Genomic DNA, 25,857 nt, shown 5'->3' with positions numbered 1-25,857 from the left:
GTTCCAAGTGAAACACAAAGTAAACCAAATTGTAAAACTCTAAGACTAAAACTGGGAACAGTTCAACATTCAACTAATTCAGAGTAAAGCTTGTTTTCCATGGCTGTATAACTATTATATTATCAATAGAAAAGTGTGGTCCTTATGAGTAAGATGACACATCACATTCTAAAATGGAATTAAAGATAATCCTTTTCTCACTGTTTAATCAAACCTTATCTTTTAGTTGCTTATTTTATAATAATTTGTTAGAATGTGTGAGATCAAGTCAGAGAATTTATATTATTTGATAAATTATATGATCCTTGTGGAAGTGTAAAGCTCAGCTTAGTTTAAACAGCTAAATGTCAATTTCAGAGACTTTTCTCAGTATTACTTTAAAAAAATCTTATTGTTAAGTTTAGTACTAATATATTTGAATTCATAATTGTACAAGAAAAAGTAGCAAACATATGTTAAACTTAAAACTGTTGTTGTAAGGAAACATTTCTTGACCTCATTATAATAATCAATATTTCATAACATTATATTTCACATCCAAATTATGGAAAATCCAAAAAAATTATCAAAACAATCTATATGTCAATTACGTTTTCAGATCAGCAAAATGCACTTGTAAGCGTCTTCCTTCTCTTAATCCAATTGCCAAAGGCATTTTAGCAGCTCAAGTAGGTGGTTAGAAACATTCCTATCATACTTTCTGAAATGTGTAGGTGCTTTTTGTTGTTGTTATGGTTATTCTTTCATTATTTTAGACTCTCTAGCTATAAATGTTAATAAAGACAAAATATTGCACTCATATAAACATATATTCATATAAGCATGTACATATATAATTGTAGTTAATTTTGAAAATCACTGTTTTCAAACTATTCTGGTGAGCTACTGACATAGTATTATTTGTAGTTTATTTATTTATGTTCTGAATTACCTTAAAAGAGTAGAAATGAGGAATTTTACTGCAAGTAAATCTTTTAAGGCACCTGGTGATTATCCATCCTAACGGGCAATAAAATCAATGATTTTGGCAGTTCTAAACATGAACAAATAGAAGGTAATATATTTCATTTTGATTCTTTCATACTTATGATATATCAATCCAATTTAAAAGAAAGCATTTTAGTCAAACTGTCATCTACTTCTTTAATTCTATGGCATTTGGCTTGTTTCTAAAATTATCTGAGTTTCGCACTCTAAGACCTGGGTCACAACCTTATTTAGGGACAGGAAATAGTTATCAGGTCACTGAATGGTCAAATGAAAAAGGATTTGAAATGCTTCAGCACTTAGGACTCTATTCATTGAAATGATTGACTGCTATGTTGTTTAAAGGTTGAACTTTCTTTACTGGTATAAGTCAGCTTATATCTATATAATTATAGCAATTAAAAATACAGAGTATAAACAGATTATAATAGTATAAGTAAAGAGTCTTAAATATCTACAGAAAGGAACACTCTGTAGTATATGCACAGATATTTCAATTAACAACTTATCTGAATCCAATGTTAATATAACTCCTTTGGCAGTTGGGTGCAATAAAACTACCAGTAAAAGCAAAGATATTTCCCTATGTTATTTTTCTTCTAAGGTAGACTTGAAACTTGCCATGATAATTTAGCAGCACATTTAACTATTATACTGGATAAATCATATAATTAGTCCTGTATAACAATGATTAACCCAAGCCCATAATAAATATTTTTCCTGTTTTTATATCAGTTGAATACAATCTATCTTTGATGATGAAAATAGGTAAAATGGGGGGAAGTTGGGGAAAAATGAGTAGATATTTGATATGAGTCATTTAGCATTAGATCAGTTTCTCTCGAGTCCATGGTCACTACTGAAAATTAAAATAATCATTTTGCACAGTTTCCAAGGCATGCAGTGTCAGAAAGTCTATGCAAAGACCAGCAGATAACTGGAAAAAATAACTTAAAACTGTATAAAAACTGATAGAAAATAATTAAGCAAAAGTATTTTCTGAATAACTCATTTTTCAATGTTAGGAGGCCGAAGAATGGGACGTTATGAAAACTGTACCAAATAAAGGTATTCCATATTGACATACCTTTTCTGTATGATCACCAAAACTTAAGAAATAGATGTTTTAGTCCACAAATGTTAAAGGAAGCAATCCTGTTACTGATGGACAGAAAGTTGGAAATTAAGCACAGATTTTATTTTTAAGTTTTATTTTATAATAAGAAACTGGGCCATTAAAACTATGTAACCAAAGCTGGAGTGCGTGCACGGGAAGAGGCCCCTGCAGTCTTTTACAACTTTTCAGAGGCCTCGGTTGTGAACTGGGTTTGCACTCTGCCAGCAGAGCAGCTCTGACCCATGGAGAGCACTCCTTCAGATCAACACTGCCTCGGGCCTTTCTGCTTTCTCCAAGAAGTCTTACATTTCAGGCATCAAGTTGAATTTCTTCTGGAGATGATTAACCCAAACCCATGACAGATTTTTTCCAAGATATCCAACCCCTTATGTTTATTTTATCCTGGCTCTTTTTTGGATGTACTGGACACAAGTAACTTACTCATTTTACATGTTAAAGGGATGGTGAAGAGCCATTAATTCCCTTAAAAAAATGAGAAAATATTTTAATGTGCCAGGGTCTATTGTGTGAGCTCATATTAACTATATGATTTAAAATTTTAAGAAAGATGTTTCTCCTCTACTATAAAAAATTTTAAAGCATTTCATCACATTTCAAGATAGGGATCTTACCCTTTTTGGGAAATGCATTCTCGTGGTGTATTAAAAATCACAATGTTAGAAGGATCAGTTACTGTTTCCATAAGCCCAGTTTGTAGGGGGTTTCAACTAACCTAAATCTTGGCACACACAATTTTAGTTAATAGTCAAATAAAAATGCATAAAAGGGTCTATTCTCCTTCTTATATACCAACCCTGGCCATTGTTTCTATTTCTACAACATTTTCTTCTAATCATGGGCGAGATGAGTTGTAAGAAAATAATTTAGGTGTTTTATGTTCTTCCCAAAGTAAGATATTTTAAACTCTGAGGTAATTCGATGACTTTTTTGGAGATAATTATTAGTATTTTCTAAACAAGAACAGTTTTTTCTTTGAAAGAAAGTGTAAAAGTATGGATTTTGTAGATTTTTGGGGGGAGAATAGATTTAAAATTCTTAGGTCTTAAGATTCCAAATGCAATGGGATTTTTATTATGAACATTCAAGTTATTTAAAAAATATTTTACATATTAAAATACTCAAATAAATTATTAACACATAGCAATATAAAAGCTTACTTAATATATCTGAACATTTAATCTTCTAAAATTACCAGAAATACATTGAAAAAAACATAAAATTAAATTTAAAGAATATTTCACATGTAAAGCCTGGGTTTCGATATAGTGTCTGCTAAAACAAGCAATTTAAGAAAAAATTCATGAATTCCAATTTTACAATACATGCCAAAAATGAGAACTCATTTCATCAGATGGAATATTGTATATATGTACATGTGCAAATCCATGAGAATGGAAGCAAGCAAAACATGAAATTGGAAAGCAGCTTCGAGGTATACACCACCACAAAAACAATTCCACTGGGACATTAGCATGTCGTTTATCAGTGACAATTCTGAGTAACTCACAACTTTGAGATTAGCATTGGTGATGATAAAATGTTGACACTAGTAAATGGTTTAATTTATTAATATTGTCTAAATATTAGTTATAATAATATCTTTTCAATTTGCAAATAGTATTTAATATAATTACTTTGCTCTAAATAGAAAATTCTCATATACAATTTAAGATCACTGGTGCAAAGAACCATATAATTTATTTTAGAAAACTTTAAGAAATAATATTTTTATGTAATGTTGATAAATTGTAAAATTGTTAAACATTATAAATTCTAGAATCACAAGAATTAGATAAAACCCATTCACTGCTCCAACTCAGCAAGTCTGAAAGTATTAGCTTTTTTCTATTCTTCAATAAAATTTCAAAATAAATTTTATCTTATAAAACATATCAATAGCTGAATCAAAATAGTTGATCTCTAAGTGGAGGATAAAAACTAAGTTAATTTTTATAATTAGATTTATTACTGGAATGTTTAGAGATATCAGTTTCTTCTCTAATTCATGCTTCAATGGGCTACGTAGGTTCAAGACCTTATACAGAGTGAAGAAAAGAAATGACAAGAGATAGCATATACACCAGGGGTGGTAGGTTAATGCCAGAAGTGTGACTGATTGATTGATTGACATCAATTTTAGAAATATGGATTAAAGCTGCCTATCAAATTCATCTAGCTAAACTTTAGAGTAGAATGGATCATTGACCAAAATCTGCATCTTGTCTATTCACTCAGGTATATGCATTTACCTTCACCTGGAAAATCCCTTTCTATGGAAAAATGATTGTCTAAGCATAATAAATTTCTCTGAGACACATAAACTATATTTCAAAATATAATATTTCAAAATTTATTTAGGTAGTATAATCAATTTCCTAGTTGTACTGTTTTCCTTGTACATGGCTATAGTTCCTGATAACAGAGAGCAACACCCAAAATGTATGGAGCTTACTATGCATTTGGTACTATTTCCAGCATTTTACATGTATTGATTCATTTAGTCAACTCTGAGACCTATATATTATTTTACCTCCTTATGCCAATTTTATAAATGAGGAAACAAAGACAGAAAGGTTACGTGTATGATTTAAGTCATACCACTAGCAATGGTGGAGTTGTGGATTTAAACCTAGGTAGTCTGGCTTCAGAGCTTACTCTCTTAACCATTAATTTGACTATCATTTTTAAAAATTAAAATAGTGATCTTGAAAACTCTTGTAGAAGGTAGTAAAGCCTAGAAAAATCACAGGGGATCCCACAGTTCTATTAAAATAGTATAAAATCTCAGTGGAATATGGAAATCATTTAGTATTCTGAAAAATATAAAAACCTTTTTTGACTTTGATATATTACTCATCTCTATTTTTCAAAAAAGTGTTTTAAAAACTATGAAACCTTAAAATGAAGGGACAGTGTTTATAATGATGAAGTTTTTCAAAATCCAAACCCTCACAGCTGGTTGAGCTCAAGTAGGAAATGATTAAATGAATTTCCAAGTTTGCTAAATAGATCGAAAAGGTTCAAGACAGTGGGACCTAAAGCTTGAATGTGAACACTGAATGAGTTGTAAGTTTAAGTTGGGCATAGGCCAATATCTGACTTTGACTAATAGCAATTGGCAGGAGGAGTGTTTCTGAGAATCCAAAGGTATTTTTTTTTTTTAAGTCAGAACTGTTTATTAATTCAACAAATACTTATTGAGTGCCTAATGTACATGAATCTAATATTGTTGCTAGGTTGTGGGGATGGGAGGAGACAGAACTATCACTAAGATTTGATCCCCGACCTTGGAAAGATTTCCAGTCAGGGGAAGAAATAGAGAAAAACATATAGTTATAGGACCGTATTAAAGAGACAATAGACAAAGGTCTGAGAGAGGGTTAGTAGTATTAGAAATGACTTATAGATGAAATAAAATTTATTTGAGTCATGAAAGATAAGTAGAAGTCTGAAACTGGAAGGGTAAAAAAATTGCTAGAGAGAAAGGAAATAGCATAAAAGTATAAAGGGCGGGTCGTTCGGGGTAAAGAACAAGAAGTCCATTATGGTTGGGAATATATTGAAGTAGTTCAATATGGTTAGGGAATATTTTGGGGTGGGGAAGAAAAGGTACAACGTGGCACTGGAACAGGCAGGTTGGGAACAGTTTGTAAAGGGAATTGTATACTTAAGTCCTTGGAACTTGTACTAGAGCAAGTAGAAAAACATTGCGAGATTTTGAAGGGTGTGCTGTGTGCAGAGTTACAGTTTAGAAAGACATTGTGGTACAAGTATAGGTGATAGCATTTATAAGATTGAGAGATGTATGAATATTAGAAAGGAGGCTATTACAATATTTCAAGGAAGGCAAGATACATTGCAGGCAATGGCTCATGTGGGAATAGTGTTTATATTCAGCAAATGAGAAAACAGAATTAAGGATAATTCTGATTTTTCTAGGTTGAGTGAATGGCTAATGATGCCATTAACAGAAACAGAAAATTAGAAAAATCCAAACAGGTAAGCAAAGTGGATAAAATATAATACACTTCATGTTAGACATGCTGGGTTTGAAGTGCCTAGAAAATCAAAGCAGGAAGGATAGAGATAGATATTTAGTTGTCATTGCCTGCAAATATCAGTTATGCAAAAGAATTAGGTATTTTATATCTCGACCTTTTTATCAAGCCATGAGAATAGGTCTCATTTTTACTTCCATGTTTTCTATTGTCTATTTGCCTCCTCAACTGGACTCAAGGGTAGTTTTTTTGTTTTGTTTTGTTTTGTTTTTTAAAGACAGAGAATAGGTCTTTTCTATCTTTGTATCCTGAGATCTAGTATAATGTCTGACAAAGTTAACATCTCCTCTATGAGTAAATAAATATGTGGACTAGAGAATAAGGTAAGAGACAAATGCTATAGACTATTGATATTTAAGTAATAGGCAGAGAAGACAACTAGAATGGAGTAGTGCAACAAACAGGAGAGGGTGGAAATGAATATGTAAAGGGAGGCCCTGTCTGGGTAGCTTAGGTGGTTAGAGCGTCCATCGTCCCGATACACCAAGGTTGTAGTTCAATCCCCAGTCAGGATACATACAAGAATCAATCAACTAATGCTTAAATAAGTGAAATAACAAACCAATGTTCTCTCTCTTTCTTTTTGCCTCTCTCTTAAAATCAATAAATACATTTTTTTTTTAAATATATAAAGGGAGAGGAGAAATTCTAGGGAGAGCAATTCCTAAGGAAAAGACATGTAGAATGAGGGTGAAAAACCTTGAGTTTAGCAATTAAGTTAACAGTGATCACTGTAATGAATGTAGTTTAAGTAGAATGATGGGAATGTGACCAGAGTATACACTGCATAACTTTACAAAAGGATTGTACATGAGATTATAAATTTAAATCGATCAGTTTGTCTCTCATCAGGCCGAAGTTCTGAAGCAGAAGCTGTTTCACATTTTTATTTGTGCCTCCAGTTCCAAGTACAATGGAAGAAAACCAAAGCTCACAATGCATTTTGAAGGAATCAGAAATGTAGAGTGAACAGAAGGTACGGAATAAAGACACTGATAGCCTAAGGAGCTTGATAAAGAAAAACAAGAGATGGATGGAGTACTAGCTTAAAACTGAGATAGGATCATATTTTCAATGGCAGATATATAGCTTGTTTCTATGTTGATATTAAGAAGTCAGGGGAATAAGTATCCCTTTTCCAACACCTTTACCATACACAAGTATACCCTCTCTTCCCATCTCCTAGACTGATTATACTTTTAGGTTAGATCATGACTTACCTATTTATGACTATGTATTTATCATTTACAAATGAGCCATATAGGACACCAGAAAGGAAGAGTTAATAGATTATTCTGTTTTGTTTTTTTCTCTTTTTCTTTAGCTTCAGGTCAAAAACTTGTTAGCACTTAGTCTTTACTCAATCCGAGATCAATGAGAATTCAGCTGTACCAGACCCAGCACGTTAGCTTTTATCTCATTGTTGAGATTGTGTATTGAGCAATAAGTAACCAATATTGATGAGGTGCAACTAGGCCAGAAAATTGGAGTTTGCTACATAGCCCTAAGTGCAGTGGGTTACTAGCTGGTCATTTAGCAGGGAAGACTGCATGACTAACTGATTATAAAAGCTGCTGGGATCTCCAGAGCTGACGGCTTCCTTTTGCTGAGCTTGTCCATACAGTCACAGCCACATCTCTCAAGCCCACATATTTCCTAAGCACAGAGTGGCTAGGACACCAGATGCCCAGGTATCACAAGATCTTCACTATACTAAGGATGCTATGTCGACTCCTCTCCTTTGCTCTTCCTCAAAGGGCAATACACTTAATGTGTAAAGGCCTACTGCATTTCAAATTTAAAACGTGTTGATGGAACTCAAAACACACAGCTGCTGATAGAAAAAAATGACACAATTACAGATTACATTTCCTTTCTTGTATAACTTTTTCTCACATTTAGTTATCTAACTTTTTACATGTGGTTAGTTTTCTATGTACAATCATTAGTCTCCAACTTCTGTATTATCAGGGTACATCTACTATATATTCATGCATTAGTGTTCTATACACACATTATAGGTCACCCCAAAACTCTCTTTCTAGAGAGTGTAACTCTTGGCAAATATGTTCCAGCATATCAGACAATCAGTAAGATTTTCTTTTCTCAAACAGATTGCTTGTGTTTTCTGTCATCATGGAGTGTTTACTCTCTAAGCTGCATGTGCTGTCATCCTGGGATCTTTCTTCACCATCATCATAAAGATTCCACTGTCTCTTTTCCTTGTTAGACCTCATGTATTCCCTTTTTATAGTTTACTTCTTCATTTTTGTGGAGGAGGTCCTCCAACACTTTCCTGAGCAAGGTTACAAGGAAGATAAATTAAGACTTGGCATGTTTTGTATATTTTAAAATTTTATTAATGATTTTCTTCTTTATGAAATTGTAGGTTGGAAATAACTTTTCCTAAGAATGTTGAATATACTGTCCTATTATCTTCTAATGTCTAAGGTTGCTGTTGGGAAATTCAATGACTTTTAGATAACTGATACTTTGCAAGTGATATGTTTTTCCTTTTTGGAGCACTTTTAGGCTCTTTCCATTGTCCCTGGTTTTATGACATTTTTTCAAAGCTGTGCCACACAAATGGGTTCATTTTCATTAATTTTTCTAACATTTACTGGCCCTCTTGATCTGGAAACTGGTATGCCTTCGTTTTGGCATTTTTGAGGAATGATTACTTTGATAATTTCCTCAATCTATTTGTTATTGTTGAGTTCTCTCTCTTTTTTAAATTTTTTATTTAATTTATTTTTGTTACAGATGTTTCTCCTTTTTCTCCCCACCAACACCCTCCTCCCCATCTCCCCCACCCCATACCCAGCTTTGTTATCCATGTCCATCAGTTATGCATACATGCATATAAGTTCTATGGTTTATCTCTCCCCTCACCCTACCACTCCCTCTTCTGAGGGTTGTCAATCTGTACCCTACTTCCACATTTCTGGGTCTACCCAATTCCCCAGACTGTTATGTTTATTATATTCCACAAATAAATTGTTCTCTCTTTTCGGATCACCTATTATTTATCAAGGGTTGCACCTCCTGGACTAAGTCTCTTCTCTTTGTTTTTCCTCATGTTTCCCATCACTTTGTATTTTTTTCTCAAGTTTCTGGAAAAAAAAAAATTAAATTCTATCTTTTAACTTTATCTTCTGCCAAGTTTTCACTGCTGTTATCATGTTTTTATTTTCAAAGAGATATTTTAGGTTCTCTGACCTTTCTTTTATTTCATGGATATAATCTTTTCTAATGCCTATGAGAATGTTCATGGTATTTGGGGGCTTTTTCACTTGGTACCATCTGTTTATTTCAAGTTGATTATCATGTTTGTTAGTTTTTTCCTCTATTTCTAATTTTATACATTTCTTTAGATGTTTAAGAATCCTCATTTGTGTGCTTACATTTTATGGTGGCAGTCGATACAGCTGATAGGAAACTCTATACAAGTGAGTGAGGCCTATCATCTGAGATACTCACCTTAAGGTGACCTACCTGAGTCCTATATTGGAAATATCTGATATCAGTATTTAGATGCTTTCTCATTGACTAATAAAATTCTCCAGAAATACTCTTCTAATATTTTTCCTGGAGGTTAAAGGCATAGTGCTATGGACTGCATGTTTGTGCCTACCTAAAATTCCTATGTTAAAACCCTAATTCCCAGTGTGATGGAACTTGGAGATGGGGGTCTTTGGGAGTAATTAGGGATAGACTAGGTCATAAGGGTAGGTCCCTCATATGAGATTAGTGACCCTACAAGAGGAGAAAGAGTGCCTTTCCCTCTCCTTGTGCACGCACCAGGAAGAGGCCACACGCATCCACAGCAAGGAGGCAGCCATCTCTAAGGCAGGAGGAGAGCTCTCACCAGGAACCAAATATGCCAGAACCTTGATTTAAGATTTCCTAGTCTCCATAATTGTAAGAAATAATCTTCTGTTTTTAAAGTCACCAAATGTTTGGTATTGTGTTATGGGTGCTCAGGTTTACTAGAAAACATGATTATCGGCATTCTGAGAGCTGAGTAGGGGAAGGGCTTGGGGCCTTAGCATTTATTATATAGACCTATACTTATTCTTCCTTGTTTTAGTAAGATGTCAAGATTCTCAAATAAGTCTGGTGTTCCTGAGTTGAGACTGTTTAATCCTATCTAAAGAATTAAGTTCGAGAATTTTGCAAAGGTAACCCAGACCTATTTATTTTAATAACGTCTTCATCACACTTTTAATTCCTAAAACTTTCAGTTTGAGATCGTTTTCATATTTCATTGATGGTTTAAGATTTTGTTTTACCATTATTAGTCATGTTTTTATTTTCTCAACTAAAAAATTCTATTACTGTTACTCCTTCCTAATATTCCCATATTTGTTAGTGTGTCTTAAAACTATCTCAACTTAAATTTTAGTGTTTAAGGGTTTTTATATTTATCCTCTTTATCTGGAAGATAAAATTATCATTTTATTTTCAAAATATTGTGAGGAGTAAAGATCAGTGTTCCCAACTACACTAGAGAAAACCAAGACATAGATCATACATCTAAGTGTGTCTCTGTACAAAATTCAAACCTAAGACCTCTCAGTCCAAATGCATTGTTACTTTGTTACTATATGGCCTTCTTTAGATAGAATAGTAATATACGTGATTGTGAACTTATAATGTTTTATACTAATTATCTGAGACCTTGATAGGATTATTGGTTATCCCAGATATATAGATAGTGTCCTAGGTAGTAAGTACATGGGCACCTGATACAGGTGAGGACAGAAGTTTTTTCAGGGGCAAGGTACAACAGGGATAATAAAAAACGCTGCCACGGTCTTCCCCTAAAACCAGTAATCTTTCCCATTTTCTCTGTGAAACTTTGACTTAGGAATCGAGGAGTCCTCCTCATTCTTTGTTGAGGCTCTTCGGAGAGGCAGCAGGTGGAGAGCTGAATGGCAGGAGTGTCTTGCATTCATCTTTGAAGGAGAAAGTTTTGTTGGGCACTTTCATGGTAGAACCTTTCTTTAAGCACGTTGAAGACATCATTACATTGTGTATTAGTCAGTTTGGGCTGCCATAGTAAAATACTACAGACTGGGTGCTTAAACAACAAAAATGTATTTTCTTACACTTCTGAAGGCTGGAAGTCCAAGATCAAGGTGCTACCAAATTTAATCTCTCCCAAGGCCCCACGCTCCTTGGCTCGCAGACGGCCACCTTCCATGTGTTCTCTTATGGCCTTTCCTCTGAGTAGGCATTCTTGGTATCTCTTCCTCTTCTCATAAATATAACAGTTCTATTGGATCAGAGACCCATTCATTTGACCTCATTTAATCTTAATTACCTCCTTAAAATCCCTATCTCAAAGGTAGTCACACTTAAGGGCTTCAACCTGTGAATTTTGTGGGGCTGAGACATGAAACATGACAATTTTATTTAGGCTTTCATGATTGCATTTAAGAACTCATTAATTAGTATTGCTCCCTTGAAGATAATATTACTCCCTACCCCCACCCCTCTGGCTCTTATTCAAATTGTTCTCTTGTGTTTTACTATGAGGTGTTAGAGTGTAGTTTCCTTGGTATATATTTTCTTTGTGATTCATGGGATTTCTTGAAGTTTTTCCTCACTTTTGTTAAATTTTCAAATATTAACTTCTCAAGTATTACTTCTGTTCCATTCTCTTTTGTCTCTTTTCCTTGGTCTGCAATTACATGTGTGTTAGACATTTTGTAGTTCACATGTCTCTTCTTCTCTTTTATGTATATTATATTATTTTTCATTATTGCTTCACTTTGGATGTTTCTGAGCTATTTTTCAACCAAGTGATTCTCTCTTCATTTTTGTAGTTAAATCCATCTATTGAGTTCTTAAGTTGTGCTTTTAAGCTACAGACTTTTCATTTAAATATTTTTATAGGTTTAATATCTTGTTGAGGCTTCCAGGAAAGATGGTGGCATAGGTAAATGCAATACTCACATCCTCCCACAACCACATTAAAATTATAACTAAACTACAGAACAACCATCATTCAGAACCACCTGAAATCTAGCTGAATATAAGTGCTGCAACTAAGAATATAAACAAGAAGCTACATTCAAACTGGCAGGAGAGGCAGAGATATGGACGGGGTTGGTCCATGTCTATGTGTGGTGGATAAAAGTCAGAAGGAGTATCTTGGCTGAAGAAGTCTTCCCTGAGGAGCAAGGGATTCCAACCTCAGGCCAGGACCCCCAGCCCAGGGTTCCATTGCTCAGAAGAGAAGTACCTATAACTCCTGGCTTTAAAAATCAGTAGGAATTGTGTCTGGGTGAAATGGAAGGCTTCTGGAGTTCCAATTGTTCCTCTTAAAAGAGCACACACATGGACTTATTCAAACTCACGCTCTCTGAGCTCCAGTGCCAGAGCAGCAGCTGGAAAGGCAACAGGAACAAACTGGGCAGAATTGAACTATATGGCATCAAGGTAAGAGCTGGAGGAGCAGCTTTTCCCCAGACAGAAGAGCTGGCAGAGGCAATTATTCTTTTTCTCAACCCTCACCCCCATAGAACTGGCAGACAAGTACCATATCTGAGTCTCCATCAACCTGGGTAACAGTGTTCACCCAGCCCTGGTGATTCCCCAGAACCCTGCTACACCTGAATTGCAGGTCCACCCAAGCTGTTTTCAATGGCTTTTCCATACTAATGGCTTGTCTTTGTTTATGCTTCACACTTTACTAAAATCTCTCAAACAAGCAGCATCTGGCATGCCCCACACCTTTCATTAAGTGGCCCCAAGGCAAGGCACTAGCAGCATCTGGCCTTAGTTCACAGCTTGACCTCTCCTGTGCACCTCAAAGCCCAGAAAATTAGCATCCATTTACTGATCACTTTGTACCTAATGCCAGGTGGCTCCAGAATCGAATCAGAGATTTGAAAAATAAGGAAGCAGAAAACACTCAATCAGAACAGCAAAAAGTAAAAAGAATCCAAACAATGAGGATAGTATGAGGATCCTCTGGAACAACTTTAAGCATACGAACATTTGCGTAATGTGGGTGCTAGAAAGAGAAGAGAGAGAGAAAGAAATTAAAAATGTGTGAAAAATATGATGGAAAATTTTCCTAACCTGATGAAGAAAATAGACATATAAGACGAGGAAGCCAAGAGAGTTTTAAACAAGATGAACACAAGAAACTCACACTAAGACACATCATAATTGAAATGCAAAAGTTTAACGATAAAGAGAGAATCTTAAAAGCAGCAAGAGAAAAGCAGTTAGTTACCTATAAGGGAGCTATCATAAGATTGTCAGCTGATTTCTCAAGAGAAACTTTGGAAGCCAGAAGGAAATGGTAAGAAATACTGAAAGTCATGAAAAGTAAGGACCTACAACCAATATAACTCTACCCAGCCAAGCTGTCTTTAAGAATTGAAGAACAGATAAAGAGCTTCCCAGACAAAAAAAAAAAAGCTAAAGGAGTTCATTCATCACCACTAAACCATGTTACATGAGATGTTAAATGGTCCTCTTTAAGAAGAAGAAAGAGAAAAGATAAAAATATGAATAGTAAAATGGCAATAAATACATAACTATCAAGATTTGAATCTAAAAAAGAAAATAAATAAACAAGTAGAACAGAAATAGATTCATAGATACAGAGAACAATTTGACAATTGCCAGATGGGAGGGGGTTTAGGAGAATGGGTAAAAAAGGTGAAGGTACTAAAAAGTACAAATTGGTACTTACAGAATAATTACAGGGATGTAAAGTACAGTATAGGAAATATAGTCAATAATATTGTAAAAACTATGTATGGAGTCCAGTGGGTACTATATTTATCAGGATGATCACTTAGTAAATTATATAATGTCTAATCACTGGGTTGTACATCTGAAACTAATATAAAATTGTCTATCAACTGTAATAAAATATTTTAAAAATTAAAGTAAAAAAATAGATATTACCAAGAATTAAAAATATCTTATTGAAATATTAATATCCTCTTCTATATCCTCAAAGTTATTATGTATATTTCCTTTAAATTCTTAAATATCTGAAATCTTGACTCAATTTCTATTGTCTATTGTGTTTTACAGTGTTCAATGATGTTGTCTCATCTCCTCCTCAGTTTATTTTATTGTGTGCCAAATATTGTATAAAAAGAACATAGAGGTAATTTGAAACTTGTTATCTTTTGGGGGATTGTTTATGGTTATTTCTGGCAAGAGGCTAATAGAAAGTCTATTTTCATTTCACCTAGATTGGTGACATTATCAAAACATTTCTTCAGTTTCTCAGCTCTCTAGATTTCCTTCTTGACTCATAACTCTTTACTTACTTGTTAGTTCTCCAATGTCTTCTTTAAGATTTTAAAAAATAAAATTTCAGATATCTGTAGTTCTCTGCAGGAGGGTTGTTCTAAATTACATAGTTCTATTATCAGACAGGGAAGTCTTCATTTACTTTTTAATAAAAAATAAAAATAATAATATTTCAGAGGCTACATACTATGGTCCATTTAAAAAAACTCTAATAGCTTAAAAATGCCTTACTATTTTTTTACTAAACCATATATACATCATATATTTATATCTGCATATATATGTAGGTATATTTAATACATCTACATATACATGAAGCATATATAGTGTATATATGTCATGTATATATATTTATATTATATTTATATATAACATGAAAATCACATATACATAAGGTATATATAATATATGCATATATATACACTTTGGAACAGAGTATATATAGTCTATTGTGGCTGAATTTGGGGGAAAATTAGAAAATGCAAATTATAAATGATGCAAAGAAGACTTTAATAGCCTACTCCTTGACTCAAAATTGTCATGCCCTGAATTCCCCTTATCAATAGATAAATAGCTTTTTTAAATTATAGTTTTATGCTTTACTAAACAAAATTCTAATAATAATTTTTTCCTTTAGACTATTCATTTATTTCTTTATTTTTCTATTTATCTTCAGATAGAGTGGGAAGTAGGGAGGAAGAGACACAGAGAGAGAGAGAGAGAGAGAGAGAGAGAGAGAGAGAGAGACACACACACACACACACACACACACAAACATCGACGTGAGACAGGTACATCAACTGGCTGCCTCTCATGTGACCCCGACCAGGGCTGGGGATGAACTGAAACCGAGTTATGTGCCCTTGACCAGAATTGAATCCACAACTCTTCAGTCTGTGGGCTAGCATTCTACCGCTGAGCCAAACTGGCCAGGGCAATTTATTTATTTATTTATTTATTTATTTATTTATTTATCCTCACCCAAGGATATTTTCTCATTCATCTTCAGATAGATTGGGAGGGAGAAGGAGAAACACCAACATGAGAGAAACACATCGATTGGTTGCCTCCCACAGGACCCCTACCAGGGCCTGACTGAACTGCAATGGAGGTACATGCCCTTAACTGGAATCTAATCTACAACTCTTTGTTTTACAGGTTGACGCTCTAACTGTTGAGCCAAACTTCCCAGGACTCCTTTAGACAATTTAAGTGGTTCAAACCTTATATTAACAAATGGTATGATAGTGCCTGGACCATATTTAGAAAGTTTTCATTATAAGCGTATCATATAGACTTATTTTCTTCTTTATTCAAATATTTTTCGAGTACCAACTATATACTTAAGTGTCTTTATTCTAGGTGCTGATGATCTAACAATGAAAAAGACTATAATGGTTCTCCTTTCATGGAACTTATATTCTGTTGGTGGAAACAAAACATAAAACCATTAAATAAATAAATAATATAATTGCAGATAATTTTTATGACTGTAGCAGATGTCATGACAAAGACTAAATGAGTAGAGAGGAAAGGGCTACTTTAGGATTTATTGTATGGGAAAGCCCTCTCATGGAACTAGAAATGCAAATCAACAATGAAAGGAGCCCTTGTGCAAAGTGTGAAAGGCAGAGTTTCTTTTTTTCTATCCTCATCTGAGGACATTTTTCCATTTTTTATTCAGATAGAGCAGGAGGGAGAGAGAGGAAGAGAGAGAGAGAAATATCGATGTGAAAGGGACACATAGAGCCACCACCCGCACGACCCAACCAGGGCCAGGGACAAACTGCAGCCAAGGTACATGCCCTTAGTGGAAACTGAACCCGGGTCTCTGTGGACCGCAGGCTGACGCTCTAACCGCTGAGCAAAACCGGCCTGGGTGGGGCAGAGTTTCTAGGCAGAAAGAAGTACAAAAGCCCCAAAGAAAGAAATTGTTTATCATATTTGAGGAACAGAAATGAAGTCTTACATTTACAGTCAGGTGGGCCATGATATGGAGTATAGCTATTGTTCTAAGCTAAGGCTACCATATTAATTTTTTTTTTTTCTATTGATTGATTTTAGAGGGAGAGAGAGAGGAATGGGGGGGAGGGCGGCATTGACCCTTTGTTTTATTTATTTATGCATTCATTGGATAATTCTTTCATGTGCCCTGATGGGGTAATGAACACACAACCTGGGTGTATGGGGACGATGCTCTAACCAATTGAGCAACCCATCCAGGGCCTACCATATTGCATTTATAAAACAGAAATTAAAATGTGGCTATTGATCTTCAACTGTCTCTAAGTTGAACTTCCGACTTATTTATTTGTTTATTTATTCCTCACTAGATACTATGTTTTTATTGATTTTTAGAGAAAGAGAAAGAGAGAGAAACATTGATGTGAGAGTGAAACATTGACTGGTTGCCTCCCATATGCACCCCAACAGGGGATCGAAACCACAACCTAAGTATATGTGCTAAGAATAGAACCTGCAACAACCTTGTGGTGTATGGGACAACACTCCAACCGAGATACCTTGCTAGGGCTCAATTTTATTTATTTTGGCTACTGACTCTTTCCTCAAGTCCTTTTCTCTCTGTTAGTCAAGTTGAGATGTAAAAAATAGAATAAAATAAAAATTAGACTACGAGATTTGCTAGTCAATATTTCATTCCTAGTTAGTGCAAGCAGATAGTCACTTTTCTAAAAATAATGAAGTTTTGTCTCCCATCTCAAAAGATTGCTGTGAGAATTTAATTAGTTATTAAAGTACTCGGGACAATGTCTTGTACAAATAGTAAATGACAGGAAAGAGTAAAGAGGCTATTATATCACATCACATTAAATTATATGGAAGATAAATGTTTATTCAGGATATTGTGAAAACACAACGTGTGGTGTCCCAAGGTAGAAACAGAAAAGTGTTCTTAAGGCATTAATGCCTAAGAATTAGTCAAGTGAAGAGATTTTCTGCAATGTACAGGACAGTGAGTCCAATTTGTCAAAGAGAGCAGCATGTGCAAAGACATCATATACTCACTCGCATGGTGTATCTCCATTTATATTTTAAACTATTTAAGAAAACAATCCTTGCCCTGGCCAGTTTGGCTCAGCGGTTAGAGTATCGGCCTGCAGCCCAGAGAGACCCAGGTTCAGTTTCCGCTAAGGGCACGTACCTCGGTTGCAGTTTGTACCCGGCCCTGGTTGGTCGTGTGGGTGGCAGCCATTTGATGTGTCCCTTCACATCGATGCTTCTCTCTCTCTCTCTCTTCCTCTCTCTCCCTCCCACTCTATCTGAACAAAAAATGGAAAAATGTCCTCGGGTGAGGATAAAAAAAACCCCAAAACTTAAAGGTCTGGTAATGCCTTTAAAACTCAAAAATTAAATATAAAAATATTTGAACATCTATGGTATATATGGACATATGATATGTATAAGTTTTACGTTTTATAAGAGGATAAATAGGAAGCATGTTACTGATGATGACACCAGACTGAAAACTTTAAAAATTTGATTTTAAAATCAAGTAAAATTGTCCCAGCGAATGAAAAGGCAGAAACTAAACCTTCCTCTCTGAGATTGTTGGGTCAGATCTAATTTTTTGCTGGCTTATCTAGCTTCTGTTCTTGTTCAAAGTCAGAAGTCTAAATTTGGCATTGGTTTTAGGAAGAGAAAATTTAAAAAGTTCAGCAGATTAGGAAAAGCCAGAGCAGCAATTAAAGATAACACTGGGTTCAACCTGGCCAGCAATGATCAAATTATCCTTGTCTTATTCTTTCCCCCTTAAAAAGCAGGCAGAAATAAACATTTTAATGAGGGGGATAAAAAGGTTCTGCTATGTACAACTGTTTTTCCCAAGATCATTCCTTCAAAAAAGACTTAACATAACTATTAGTCACTAGAATATCTGGTACATACATAAAGACCATTCAGTGAAATTAATGAAATGCCAAATAAACCTGAGGTAGAAAAAAAACTAAACACATTTCATATGGGAAAGAAAACAAAAATACACATATTATAGAGCACATGTGGAAATGTTCCACGTTCTATAGTTCTCTTTATCTTTATCACTATTTGAACTATTTCTAGTATATTTTATATTACCACAGAAATTAATAAATATACCATATGTACATATATACTATTTATGATAGTTACTTATCTTCACATTTAAATGGAATAGAGCATGTTAGGGTAAATTTATTCCTTCTGATTCTTAAGTATGCGCTAAATTAAAGGGCAAAAATGCCCCAATCATCCTTCTTCCTAGTCACTACCTTTTTGAAGTAAAACGCTCCTATTTAGCAGATAATATCTGTTGAGTTATTGATTTTAGCAGAATTTCCACTGTTTAATTTTTTTGCTTTTAAAATTTATTTATTTTTATTAATAGTTACAGATGTCTCCCATCCCCCCTCTTTGTCCTCCTCCACCCAGTCCCTGCCCACTGCTAGCCTTCACCACACTACTGTCTTTGTACATGGGCTATGCATATATGCATATAGGTTCTCTGGTTAGTCTCTTCCTGTCCTCCCTACTCCCCTCCTCTCTGAGATCTGTAAACCTGTTCCATGCATCCATGCCTCTGAACCTGTTTTGTTAGTCAGTATCAAAAGATACCTTGAAACAAATGCAAATGAACACACAGCAACCTCAGATCTATGGGAAACAGCAAAAACAATCCAGAGAGGGACATTCATAACACTACAGGCCTAACTGGAGAAACAAGAAAAATCTCAAATAAATTATCTAAACCTACAACTAAAAGAACTAGAAAGAGAACAAGTAAAGCCCAGATTAAGTAGAAGAAGGGAAATAGTAAAGATCAGAGTGGAAATGAATGACACAGAGACAAAAAATACAAGACAAAAGATCAATGAAACTAAGACCTGGATCTTTGAAAAGATAAGCAAGGTTGATGAATTTTTAGCCAGAACTCATCAAGAAACAAAGAGAGAGGACCCACATAAATAAAATCAGAACTGAAAGAAGTGAAGTAACAACTAACACAAAGAAATACAAAGGCTTGTAAGAAAATATTATGAACAACTACATGCCAACAAATGGGAAAACTTGGGTGAAATGAAAAAATTCCTAGAAACATACAATCTTCCAAAAGTCAATCAGAAAGAATTAGGAAACCTGAATTGACCAATACCAACTAAAGAAATTAAAGCAGTAATCAACAAATTCATCAAACCAAAGTCCTGGACTGGATGGCTTCACAGGGGAGTTTTACCAAACATTCAAAGAACTAACACTGTCCCCCTCAAACTATTCCAAAAAGTTCAAGAGTAAGGAAGACTTCCAAGCTCTTTTTACAAGGCCAGCATTATGCTAATTCCAAAACCAGATAAAGGCACAACAAAGAAAAAAAATTACAATTTTTTATCAGGCAATTATCCCTGATAAACATGTATGCCAAATCCTCAAGAAATATTAGCAAATAGAATTCAGCAATACATTAATTAAAAAGATAATACACCATGACCAAGTGGTTTTTTCTGAGGATGCAAGGCTGGTCCAATAGTTACAAATCAATAAATGTGATGTATCACATAAACAAATGAAGGATAAACATCACATAATCATATCAACAGATGCAGAAAAAGCATTAGACAAATCCAGCATCCATTTTGATAAAAACTCTCAGCAAAGTGGGAATAGAGGGATCATATCTCAAGATACCTCAATATGATAAAGTTCATATGTAACAATCCTATAGCCAACAACATACTCAATGGGTAAACACCATGAGTATTTCCCTTAAGAACAGGAAGAGTACAGAAATGTCCACTTCCACTCTTTCTTGTAAAATAGTGAGTTGTGAAGTTAAGATTGCAATAAGAAAATAAACCCTGATTAAAATAGAAGCCTTATTTTATATTGAAAACACATCTTAATTCCAGTAAAATAGTAATCCATAATGTTTTTTGAAATATTGTTTTTGACACCTTCAATGGCCACAACGTTTTTAAAATACTGTACTATGGAAAGTTTTAACTATTAAAAAATAAATAGTAAAACAAACTTCCATATACTATCATTTATTCATCTAACAATATCCATAATTTGCCACACCTGCTTCATCTATCTTTCTATGTATATTTATTACTATATATTTTGAAGAAAATGCTAAACCCCACATCTTTTACTCCTACACACTTAATATGCATATCTAGAAAAGCATAAAATTGGTGGTTATCAATTTTTCTTTAGTTTGAAAATCACTGAATAGAAATGCAAATCAAAATGTGTATATTTTCAATCATGCTACGATAATGCATAAATATTAAGATTTATTTAAAATGTATAGAAGGCAAAGTATTAAAAACTCTAGTTCACTTCCATTCAAATATGTTTGACTCCTTTTGCTATTAGAAATTACAATCCAAAAGAATAGGTAAAACTATGGCCATTTCAATATTAAAGAGAAAGCAATGGCAAATTTGTTTTTAAGTTATGTCTGCCATTCTATTACATTTAAAATTTCTGTTTAATAATATAAGTCCATAATTATTCAGAATGCTGAAATCAGAAATATAATGTGCCACTTATATGTGCAAATACTTCACCCAAAAAGTGAGTAGGGCAAGCTTCAGATACAGTAAATTATTTAAAATTTCAGAGTTTAGTCGACTTCCGGTCAAGATGGCGGCGTAGGTAAAAGCGGATTGTGTGTACTCCCACAACCACATCAAAGTTACAACTAAACTACAGAACAACCATCATTCAAAACTGCCTGAAATCAAGCTGAATGGAAGTCCTACAACTACGGAATTAAAGCAGCAGCCTAATGGAGACTGGTAGGAGGGGCAGAGGCACGACGGGCTGGTCCCACACCCACGTGTGGTGGATAAAAATCAGGAGGACACCTCGGCAGGGAAGGTCCTTCCTGAGGACTGAGGGGTCCCCGTCCCACACCAGGTGCCCTGCTCAGGGTTCCAGTGCCAGGAAGAGAAGTCCCCATAACTTGTGGCTGGAAAAAACAGCAGGATCTGAGGCTCAGGGAAGCTGACGCGGCTGGAAACCCAGGCGGATCCTTAAAGGGCCCGTGCACAGACTTATCTGACTCTTTCCCTCTAAGCTCAGAGGGGAGGCAGCTCGAGGGGCACCAGAGACATACAGGGAAGAACTGAGCTGCTTGGCACTGGAGCGAGGGCTGGAGAGGGGGCTTTCTCCCTGACAAATGTGCTGTCAGAGGCCTTTGTTCCTTTGGTGAGCCCTTCCCTGGGCCGCAGATGCTGCCATATCAGGGACTCCAGCAACCTGGCTCACACTGGCTGCCCCGCCCCAATGATTCCCTGAGGCCTGCCCCACCCAACTTTCAGGCCCACCCAAGCTGTTGCCCCTTGCTTAACCATAGGATTGGCCTGTCTTGGATTCTGCTTCAGGTTTTCCTAAATTCTTTCAAATAAGCAGCATCTGGTCTCAGCTAGCCACATACCGCTCGTTAAGTAATACACAGAAACAAACACAGGGAGGCAGCCAAAATGAGGAGACAAAGAAATAGATCCCAAATAAAAGAACAGAACAAAACTCCAAGAAAAGAACTAAGCGAAATGGAGATAAGCAACCTAACAGATGCTGAGTTCAAAATACTGCTTATAAGGATACTCAATGAACTTAGTGAGAATCTCAGTGAACTTAGTGAGGGCCTCAAGAGCATAAAAAAGGACCAGTCAGAAATGATGGATGGCCCTGGCTGGTTTGGCTCAGCGGTTAGAGCATCGGCCGGCGGTCCAGAGAGACCTGGGTTCGCTTCCCGCTAAGGGCATGTACCTCGGTTGCAGTTTGTCCCCAGCCCTGGTTGGGTTGTGTGGGTGGCAACCACTCGATGTGTCCCTTTCACGTTGATGTTTCTCTCTCTCTCTCTCCCTCACACTCTATCTGAACAAAATATGGAAAAATGTCCTAGGGTGAGGATTAAAAAAAAAAAAAAGAAGAAGAAATGATAGATGCATAGTCAGAAATGAAGGAGGCATTAACTGAAATAAAGAATATTTTACACAGATTCAATAGTAGAGTACGTAAATCCAAGAAGCAAACCATCGACTTGGAATATAAGGAAGCAAAAAATGCCCAATCAGAACAGTAAAAAGAAAAAAGAATCCAAAAAAATGAGGATAGTGTAAGGAGCCTCTGGGACAACTTCAAGCATGCCAACATTCGCATCTTGGGGGTGCCAGAAGGAGAAGAGCGAGAACAAGAAATTGAAAACCTGTTTGAAACAATAATGGCAGAAAACTTTCCTAACTTCGTGAAGGAAACAGACATACAAGTCCAGGAAGCACAGACAGTCCCAAATAAGATGAACCCCAAGAGGCCCACATCAAGACACATCACATCAAAATGCAAAAGATTCAAGACAAAGAGAGAATCTTAAAAGCAGCAAGAGAAAGGCAGCTAGTTACCTACAAAGGAGTTCCCATAAGGCTGTCAGCTGATTTCTCAAAAGAAACTTTGCAGGCCAGAAGGGAGTGGCAAGAAATATTCAGAGTGATGAAAAGCAAGAACTTACAACCAAGATTACTCTATCCTGCAAAGCTGTCATTTAGAATCGATGGCCATATAAAGACTTTCCCAGACAAGATAAAGTTAAAGGAGTTCATCACCACCAAACCGTTATTATATGAAATGATGAAGGGTCTTTTTGAAGAAAAGGATAAAATATATGAACAAACAAAATGGCAATGAATACATATCTATCAACAATGGAATCTACAAACAAAATGAACAGGCAGAACAGAAACATTCTCATAGATACAGAGAACATTTTATTGGTTGCCAGATGGGAAGGGGGTTGGGGGAATGGGTCAAAAAGGTGAAGGGATTAAGAAGTACAAATTCATTGCTAGACTGACAAACCTCAAAGGGAATGGGGTTGGGGGATGGGAAGAAATAAACCAAAGACACAGACAATAGTGTTGGAAAAGGTGGGAGGGCGGGAGTGGGGAGAAGGGGGTCAATGGGGGGAAAATGAGGAACATCTGTAATACATTCTACACTCAACAATAAAAATTTAAAATAAAATAAAATAAAATTTCAGAGTTTAATTTTGATTGCTCAATGCAATTTGTGTATATTGGCAGTAAAGAAAATATGCTAGAATATCATTTCAACATCTGATCACTTCTATTGATATAGTCTAATATTCTCTGTCATGGTAAAATTTAAATATAATTAGTAACAATAATGATACAGCATTATAAAAAATAAAATGAATTTAAATTTATGTAAGCATCAATATAAATACTAAACTACTATATACTAATATACTAAATTAGTATTTTAGCTCCTAGAACCCTATTTTGATTTAGTTATATTTTAGATATAACTTTTCACATATGTACTTTAGTACTACTGAGGGTTTAAAAATTTTGTTTTAAATAAAATTTTTCATCTTTATATATTTTACCTTTCTATGTATTTGTGATTAAACCATACCTTCAAAGTAACTATCTCTCTTGGGTTGTATCTTCTTGATTGATTTTGTAACAGAAACTTTATTTTCATTGTTTTTGAATACTGCTAGGCGCACACTGGCATCTAGACAAAATGGCAAAATAAAACAAAAATTCAGCTCTGGATCATTCCTTCTCTGAAAAAGCTATTTATTTTTTACAATATTAAGATATGATAACCACTGTATAAAACTCTGTGAAATGATGATGTTACTTTTTAAAGATTCATAATATGAAGGAGTAACTAACCATGTACATATTGTTGGTTATCTGATTAAGCACATAGCCACTACTTAATACAAAAAGCAGAAGTGTGAATGATGTGAAAATATTTACATTTAATATTTCCAGTTATGGCATCATCATTTTATCTGGAGAGTTGCTTCACTGTTTATTACTTTAGTTCATTTCTTAAATCCCTGCTATTTCTGCTGGAATGAAGTAAAACTTCTATAAATGCATAATAGGTAAAAGCTATTATCACAGAAAAAATCAAATACCTATTTTTTGTCCTCTAAACCATGAGAAGCTGGGATAGATCAGATGGAAGCAAGATTAAGTATCGAAGAGAACAATAAAAATTCTTGAGCTTATATAGTTATATATATTTAATGAAGTATTATATATCATTTAAGTTATTAACAGAAAAACATAATGACATGTCAAAAGAAGCATTCGTCATTCAGAAAGACAGATTACCATGGGTTCACATAATACAATGATACCTTATTACAACCTGCTGATCTTTCCCCACATTTTCCTGATTTTTTTTTTTTGCCTTCTATTTGAATATGTCTTTTCTGAGCAAAGATATTAGAATTCTGTAGACCTGGGTTAAATTCAAGCTCCAACTTACACTAGTTATATGACTCTGAACAAATCACTCTTACCTCTGCCTCTTCCTCTATCCAAAAGAGAAAACACTGAAGTATTACAGTGAGATTTAATGAGATAATGTGTGTAAAGCACCAAGACTTGGGCCTACGTACATGCAGATACTCAACTAATGGCAGCTAGTTAACATATAATTACAACATAAATAAGAATAATATTTCCAATTTTCTTTAATCTTAAAAGAATTATGAATCTTTCATATAATAAGGTGGGATATATTGAAAATAGACTGATGAATCCATAATTAATTTCATTTTATTCAACATAGCATGTGGAATAAAACCTACTGATCTTTTATAAATACTTTGGCACCCCTTAGGGAAAATGATCTCTCTGTGACTTGATTCCTTAATATGTAAAACATGGATAACAATAGTACTTTCCTCATACTATTATAAAAATTAAAAAGCTAATATACATAAAATATTTAACAGTTGTCTAGCTCCATTCACTCAATAAAATAATTTTATTCATCAAGAGCACATCAAGAGCGTTACATTTTCCATATCCTTTTATTTCAAAACATTCTTATTATACCACCTTAAGATGAGTTAAAACTTTAATTCAAATTTCAAAGAAATAATGATAAGCAAGAAACACTGTAATTTTTCTATGGTGAAAAAAATCACTTGATTTTGATAATCCCTGGAAATACCACCATAAACAAGTCACTATTCTTACCCTCAAAAACTACACAATAGAGTAAAAAAGTTTGGAAATATGGATATTGTAAAGAATACAGCTTGTGACATCTTTTTCTTGCATTGCAAAGTCAGGTTTGTACATTTCAAGCGACTCCTCTGAGATCATCAATAGCACATCTATCCTTTTTTTTTTTTAAGATTTTATATCTTATCTCCCAGTATGACTTGCCCAGTGTCTGGGACATAGTTTTTAACACATCTTTATAAAATATTTAAAGATTCCAGCCAGTGTGGTTCAGTGGTTGAGCATCTACCCATGCACCAAGAGGTCGCCAGTGAGGGGCATGCAAGAGGCGGCCAATCGATGTTCTCTCTCATTGATGTTTCTATCT

At 34.8% G+C, this 25,857-nt stretch overlaps 1 protein-coding gene across 1 annotated transcript in view; it reads right to left on the bottom strand.

The window, feature by feature from the left end:
• LRRIQ1 (leucine rich repeats and IQ motif containing 1) overlaps nucleotides 1–25,857 on the bottom strand; it is a 201,070-nt gene that overhangs the window by 41,371 nt on the left and 133,842 nt on the right. The window contains exon 22 of the mRNA XM_036252998.1: nucleotides 23,911–24,012. Within this exon, the coding sequence (XP_036108891.1) occupies nucleotides 23,911–24,012 (102 nt within the window). The remainder of the gene's footprint in view (nucleotides 1–23,910; nucleotides 24,013–25,857) is intronic.

This window comes from Molossus molossus, unplaced genomic scaffold (genome assembly GCF_014108415.1).
Source record: "Molossus molossus isolate mMolMol1 unplaced genomic scaffold, mMolMol1.p scaffold_m16_p_10, whole genome shotgun sequence".
NCBI classification, from domain to species: domain Eukaryota; kingdom Metazoa; phylum Chordata; class Mammalia; order Chiroptera; family Molossidae; genus Molossus; species Molossus molossus.
This window is presented reverse-complemented; position numbering and strand designations above follow the sequence as displayed.